Here is a 6473-nt window from a genome sequence, read left to right on the forward strand (position 1 = left end):
CCGTCTCGGGGGGGGGAGCCAATGAGCAGGTGGGGGTGCCGCTCTCCCGGGGCGGAGCAGGGCAGGTGTGGGATCGTCCCCTCACCCCCACATGCCCTGCCTCCTCCCCAGGGGGCCTTCTGGGGCCTGATGGCGGGGCTGGCTGTGGGCGCCACGAGGCTGGTCCTGGAGTTCCTGCACCCGGCCCCACTGTGCGGCGAGCCCGACCTGCGGCCCGCCCTCCTCCGCAGCATCCACTACCTGCACTTCGCTGTGGCCCTGTTCGCGCTCAGCGGTGCTATTGTGGTGGCCGGGAGCCTCCTGACCCCACCTCCCCAAGATGATCAGGTGAGCCTGCCCACCCGACCCTGCCTGTCATCTGAGCCTGACCCCTAGCAATTTGTGACTCTTGACCCACGGTGGCCTCTGAACCTCTCTGACTCTAGACATTTATTTATTTATTTTGGAGAAGTTTTTGGTATAGGGCATGTGCTCTTGCCAGAAAGACAGAGAGAGACAGACAGCCAAAAAAAAAGAAATCACACCCCGGGGGGGATGGCCACACTGCAATCCCTTCTCCTCCATTCTCCTGTTGGGATCTTGGGCATGCACGCACACACATGTGCCCGGTGTTGAATTTTAAGCCACCGGGTCTGGGACTCGAACCACAGTCAACTACATGGGAGTCCAGCAACATAGCCATTACGCTAACTGCTGGTCCCATAGAATTTTCTAACCTCTGACTTCTAACCTCTTTTCTAACCTCTAAGCTCTGACACACACACCCCACTTTGTGAACTCAGCTGACATATTTCCATCACAAAGCCTTGACCTTGCCTGGGTCTACCTTGCCCTTCCATGCCCCCATCTCCCCCTCACCCCTGCAGATCGAGAACCTCACCTGGTGGACCCTGGCTTGGGACCTGCCCTTGGGAGCCAAAGGTACGTGTGTGACCCCACGCACTGCCCCTCGGGCCTGCCCGAGGCTGGGCCTGGAGGCCTAGGTCTGGGTGTAGCCTTGTGTCCCTGGTCTACCTCTCTCCCCACTCCCTCTAGGTGACAGCCAGACGCCCAGGAAGCGTGCTTTTTGGGCCCGCGTCTGTGGCGCCAACGCCATCCTCCTCATGTGCGTGAACATCTTCTTCTATGCCTATTTCGCCTGACACCACCACCCCCGGGAAGGACGCAGGGGCCCTGAGGCCTCAGCCAGCCCCCTTCCCACTGAGAAGGGCCAGGACCCAGGACTGACCAGCCAGCACCGCAGGAGCTCCGGATAACTAGGGGGAAGTGGGGAGACAGAGTATGACATAAAATAGCACCAAACACCCATAATCAGGAAGAAAATCAGACTCTTGACGGGCACCCTTGTCCTGGCTGTATGGTTTTTATTTCAGATGCACCAGCCCGGGTCAGGAGCAGCATACTCTGCCAGAGCTTGGGGCTCTGAGGGTCCTGGGTCAGCCTGGGTGGAGCGGGTCCCCTCATGCTCACCATGGGTCCTCCCGACAGCAGCCTCCTTCTTGGGCCAGCAACCCAAAGGCGCCCCACGGCCCCACAGCGTCCCATGGCGCCCGCAGCTCCACGCCTTCCCTTCCCGCACCTTCAGCCCGCATTCAGGCCTCGCCAAGCCCTCCTCCTCTTCCCTGCTCCCAGAGGTGACCCGGCTCCAGGCAGGGGTGAAGGTTTCGTCAGACATCCAGCCCCTGCCAGGCTGCCACCCCTTTCTGGATCCCATCGGACCTCCAAAGCCCCAACTTTTCTGGCCTGTGGATTGTGCTGCGGCCCCCAAGCTGCCTGGGCCCTGTCTGGCCAGAACCTGGGCCCAAACAGGAAAGCCAGTGCAGCTGGCCCTGGGCCACCCTGCGCTCATCTGAGTGTGGGCAGCAGGAAAGAGTCTGAGCCTCTTCACTTCTTCCCAACCCGCCCCTTCCTGGGGGTCTCAGGGCCCTCCCCCTCCCCAAGGAGGCCAGGTGGGCGGAAGTCACAGGTCCACCCGGAGCCTGCCCAAGTCCAGCTTTGAAACAAGTGTGCAGCCTGGCCCGGGACTGAGCCACCCCCCATCTTCCCGCACAGTCAGAGGGGCCTTTGGGAGACCGGCAAGCAGGCCCAAGGGGAACCCACCCACCAAGCCTGGAGTTTCTCGCTGGAGCCCCTGCAGGGTGGGATCCAGGACCCCTGGGTCCTCTAGGTGGCCAAGGCCACTGACAGGAGGAGGTGGGGCCTCAGCTGCCTCCTGGCGACAGCCAAAGGGGAGCCCCGGACCTTCCCACTCCTCATTGTCACCAAACACGCTGCAGTTCTGGGGCACCAGGGGCTGCCCAGTTTGTGTGGAGTAGTCAGAGACAGGAGGCCACGTTCAGCCCGGTCCCCGCGGAGCTCGTGTGGCCCACTGGCGGAGCGGCGCTGCTGTCCTGGTCACAGGTGCACCGGCTGAACGTAGCTCCGCGGGAAGAAGCCCACGCGCCCGCAGGACCGGCCCCGCCACCAGTGGGGGTCGGGGCGCTCCAGGACCTCGATGATGTCACCGCGGCGGAAGCTGATCTGTGAGGGGTCCTGGGCCGAGAAGTCAAACTGGGCCTGGACATAGCAGGCCCGGGGCGCCTGCCAGGGGAGGACGTGGTTAGTGGGGTACCTTGGGAAGCCTTGAGATGGCTCCCGCGAGGATCCCGGGAAAGGAGTGATTGGTCGAAGGTGGGGCGGGGTCTTGGCGCAGCGCAGGGGTGGGACTCAGGCTGCGAAGAGTCCGGAGCTTCCCCAGGGCGTCCAGGGCCGGGACAAACGCTGCATCTACAATACACAGAACTTTCCCACGGACCACAGGACTGGGGTCAGGGCGCCCTGTCTCTCTTGGGGTCTCATTTCCCTGGCTCCCAGCAGCCCTAACCCTGACTCCGGGCCACGCCACTGTGGAGTGGGCCTTACGGACTGCTGGGATCCAGGCTGTGAGCCCGGGTTACTGCTGTGGCCCGCCCCTTCCAGCTGCTCCCAGCTCTCAGGCCTGCGGGTGACCTTGGGTACATCCCTGCCCTCGTCCCCACGCTGCGCATGGCAGATGGACAGGAGCTCACCCAGAGCCCCTCTGTCCCCCAGGTCAGCTCTAAGCCTGCGGGATCCCCGCCAGGACAGGGATAGGATCAGCCGAGGCTGTAATTTGCAGTCCTCTACCCAGGAGGGAGGAGGCGGGAAGGGTCTCAGGGAACCGAGCCAGCTCTGACGCTCTGCAGTCAAACCGAGGTGGTGGTGCTGGCCCCCCCCCCTCCATCCTGCTCCCTCCCACCGACCAGGGCGCAGGGGGGGGCGGGGGCGCGGTCTGGGCGGCAAGGCCCACTGGGCATGCGCGGCTGGCCTCCACCCTGGGGTCAAGCTGAGGTCAGCAGGGGATGTGCAAAGCGGTCTCCTGAGTCCCTGGGTGCCCCCAGGTGCATCCTATTGGACAGAGGGGAAACTGAGGCCCAGCTAGGAATGGACAGGCCCTGACGTCACATGGCAAGGAGCAGGGCAGGGGTGGGGGCTGGGTGAGGGCAGAACAGTCAGCCCCAGATCTCCCGACACCCGCTCCCGAGGAAACGCATGTCAGGACTAATGACCCGTTGGCTGGTGGTGTCACCTAATGAGAGTGAGAGCTGGTCCCCAGGGCCGTGGTGAGCAGGCTGGCTGGTAAATTGCTGTTATTGTGCAGAACGGGGTGCCCGGCCGGGCCCTCGCCCACGCTGCGCGCACTGCCCCGCACCCCCCTGAGGGAACTAGGACCAAGCCTACCGGCAGGTGGCCTAACCTGAGTGTCCTCATTGGTGCCACGGGGACAATGCAGAGACCAGGACGTGTCTGCTCCCCATGCAGTCACAGCCGCCACTGGGCACGCTCTGCTAGCGGACCCTAGGCCAGGGGTCCGCCGAGGGGTCCCCAGCCTGGTGTCTTTCCTCCTTTCCCGCCTTGGCTGTCTCAGGCTATGCCTTGGGGGCCTGGACTGGATCCCCCTCCCGCGACAGAGGCTGCAGGCGAGGAGGGGAGGCCAGGCCTGTGCCAGCCTGCAGGGAGACACCGCCCCTCCTGCCACCCTACCTTAAGCAGGGGCTCCTCGTCCCGCAGGAAGATCTGGCGCTTCTTGGCGATGGTGGTGGTGCGGTAGAAGTCCACCAGCTCGTTGAGGGAGTTGAACTTCTCCTCCCACAGGAAGTACTTCCCCGAGGCCTCACGTAGCACCTTGAAGTGCTGTACTCGGTCCCCGTAGCTGCGGAGACACCCAGGCCCCCTCAGACCAAGGCCCTCCCAGCCCAGCACCGTCCCAGGGTCTCCTGTCTGCCCGCTGCCCCCACCGACCTTCCTCCTGCTGCGGCCTGGAGGCGGGCTCGGGTGCATTGGGGAGCCCGCTAAGCCAGCTCCACACACCCCCTGGGGGCACCCTGGCGGGGACCAACCTTGCTGCATGACCCTAAGCAAGTCATGTGAGTGACTTCGCTGAACCCCCATTCCCCTGGACAGCACCTGTCTTAGGGCCGTGTGCACAGAAAGTCTGGCAGTGGCTTACTGGCGGTGAGCGGCTAGCTGGGGTGAGCGTGTCAGACAGCACCCTCCACTTTGACTCCCTCCGCCCTCCCCGCCCCTCCCAGTCCCATCATCCCTTGGGAAGTAGGTCTTGAGCTGATCCTGACTCAGGTTGATGCCTGCTGGTACGAGGGGTACGCAGACATGCAGATGCTTCATACCCCCCCAGAACCTTCTATGGCTCCCCATTGTCCTCAAGTTAGACTCTCTCTCTCTCTCTATTCTTTTTTTTTCCTTCAGGATTTTGCTCTGGGGTGTGTGCACTGGCCAGAGAGAAAGAAAGAGGGAAAGTGAGAAAGTATCCCCCAGAAGGATGGCCATGCCACAACCTCTCCATTCTCTTGAGAGTTTAGACACACTCACACACACACACACAGTGTGTTTTTCAAGCTGCTGGGTCTGGGACTCAAACTGCAGTCAGCCATGTGGGAATTCAATACCTTAGCCACCACATCACCTGCTGACCCCCAGAGTAGATTTTTTTTTTTTATAGGTTTTTGCCATAGGATGTGTGTGCTCACCAGAGACCGAGAGAGAGAAAGCAAGAAATCACCCCCCAGGGGAGTGGCCACAGTGCAATCCCTTCTCCATTCTCCTCTTGGGATTTTGGGCACGCACACCCAACATGATTTTCAAACCTCCAGGTCCAGGATTCGAACCACAGTCAGCTATGAGGGAGTCCAGCACCTTAGCCACCTGCTGGCCTCCGGGACAGACTGGGAACACCTCAGGGTGCAGGCCTGGCTCTGATGGCACATCTGGCCCATTCCTTCATGCACGCTCTGAGGGAGTCACCGGGCTCCGTCCTTCCTCCTCTGCCAGCCCCGCCTAGCCGGCTGACCCACCCTCCCAGCAGAAGGTCTGGGGGCCATCTCGGCCTCCCCGCGTCACGGGCACCCTTCCGGATTGCACCCCAGCCTGCCTCTCTGGGCCTTGGTGTCCTCACTGCCAATTGGGGAACTCCTTGCCGGTGACATCCGGGGGCCGTGGGGAGAACACAGAACCACGCCAGCCCCACCAGGAGGAAGCCAGTTCAGGAGCCCGAGGGGGCCGTCCTGTTGGTGAGAGTGGTGGGGCCAGACGTGTAGACGGGGCCACAGGACGGCCGTGGGGCGGGGTTACCTGTCCTGCGCACGGCCACGGCTCATTTCATTCACACCTGGCACTAGATGAGGCTGGGCGGTAACGAGCCCCCGGGTCTGCGTTCCCACCCTCGGACGCGGTATGTGTGCAGGCCGGGCTCCCGCAGCCCGAGCTCCCCAGGCTCTCAGTGCTCTGGACCAGAGGGTGTGCCCTCATCCTCACCACCCGGGGGGCCACGCTTCCTGTGCCAGCCCTGCCTGCCTTCAGCTTCCGGCCTGGCCACCCGGGGTGGCGTGCTGCTTCCCTAAAGGTTTCCGAGGAAAGACTGCAGGTAAGGATGTGTCCAGGGCAACCACTGTCCAGTCTGCAGGGGGAGGCCAAGAGGGATTCCCCCTCCTGCCCAGTGAAGGGGTCAAACCACACCTGTCCTCTCCCTGCTTCAAAACACACCTCCAGGCTTCTGCACACACCGTTTCCTCCAGCTGATCTCGAACTCCTGCTCATGCTTCAAAGTCCAGGTAAAATGGCCCGTCCTCTAAAAACTGCCTCAGACCCCCCTAGTTAGAGTCAGGGGTCTCCTTGGGCCTCAGCCCCTGCAGAGCCTTCTTGTCAACTGCCTCGTAACTTCCGTCCTAGGCACTCGGCAGGCAGGGAGGCGGGAAGAGGCCCTGAGGGGCCTGTCTGGTTGGAACTCAGCGAATGATTCGCTGCCCAAGTCTTAAGTCATTAACCAGATGCTTCGAACCTAAAACCCTCTTTTGTCGCCCTGAGCTAGGGTCCCAGCCCGACAGGCGTCCGGCCTGTGGCAGCCTGTGCTCTGAGATGCGCTGGGCCCCTCCGGAGCTAGTCCTCCTCGCAAGGAAGCC

At 62.6% G+C, this 6473-nt stretch overlaps 2 protein-coding genes across 3 annotated transcripts in view; one reads left to right on the forward strand and one right to left on the reverse strand.

Moving 5' to 3' along the window:
• Window positions 1-13: 13 nt before the first annotated feature.
• LOC102493669 (sodium/glucose cotransporter 5) lies at window positions 14-1358 on the forward strand. Its single transcript, XM_006153191.3, has 4 exons — window positions 14-29; window positions 112-327; window positions 867-921; window positions 1036-1358. Exons 2-4 carry the CDS (start codon window positions 130-132, stop codon window positions 1140-1142), a joined length of 360 nt encoding a protein of 119 aa, XP_006153253.1. The 5' UTR covers window positions 14-29; window positions 112-129; the 3' UTR covers window positions 1143-1358.
• Window positions 1359-1505: 147 nt separating this feature from the next.
• The window catches only part of GRAP (GRB2 related adaptor protein), a 28453-nt gene continuing 23485 nt past the window's right edge, over window positions 1506-6473 (reverse strand). Inside the window, exons 4-5 of one of the 2 annotated variants that reach the window (XM_006153192.3) lie at window positions 4042-4210; window positions 1506-2580 (exon numbers count right to left, since the gene is read on the reverse strand). In XM_006153192.3, the coding sequence (XP_006153254.1) occupies window positions 2395-2580; window positions 4042-4210 (355 nt within the window). In that variant the 3' untranslated portion in view covers window positions 1506-2394. Of the gene's footprint in view, window positions 2581-2615; window positions 2767-4041; window positions 4211-6473 lie in introns of those variants that run through there. The other variant, XM_027773706.1, reaches the window with a different exon arrangement.

Source organism: Tupaia chinensis, unplaced genomic scaffold, assembly GCF_000334495.1.
Source record: "Tupaia chinensis unplaced genomic scaffold, TupChi_1.0 Scaffold000365_1, whole genome shotgun sequence".
Lineage (NCBI taxonomy): Eukaryota > Metazoa > Chordata > Mammalia > Scandentia > Tupaiidae > Tupaia > Tupaia belangeri.

Bases quoted from the DNA above. Each gene is read 5' to 3' on its own strand.
- LOC102493669 (XM_006153191.3), top strand. From the start codon at position 130: ATGGCGGGGCTGGCTGTGGGCGCCACGAGGCTGGTCCTGGAGTTCCTG. The intron at 328-866 runs GTGAGCCTGCCC...TCACCCCTGCAG, and splicing joins CACCTCCCCAAGATGATCAG to ATCGAGAACCTCACCTGGTG. The intron at 922-1,035 runs GTACGTGTGTGA...CACTCCCTCTAG, and splicing joins CCTGCCCTTGGGAGCCAAAG to GTGACAGCCAGACGCCCAGG.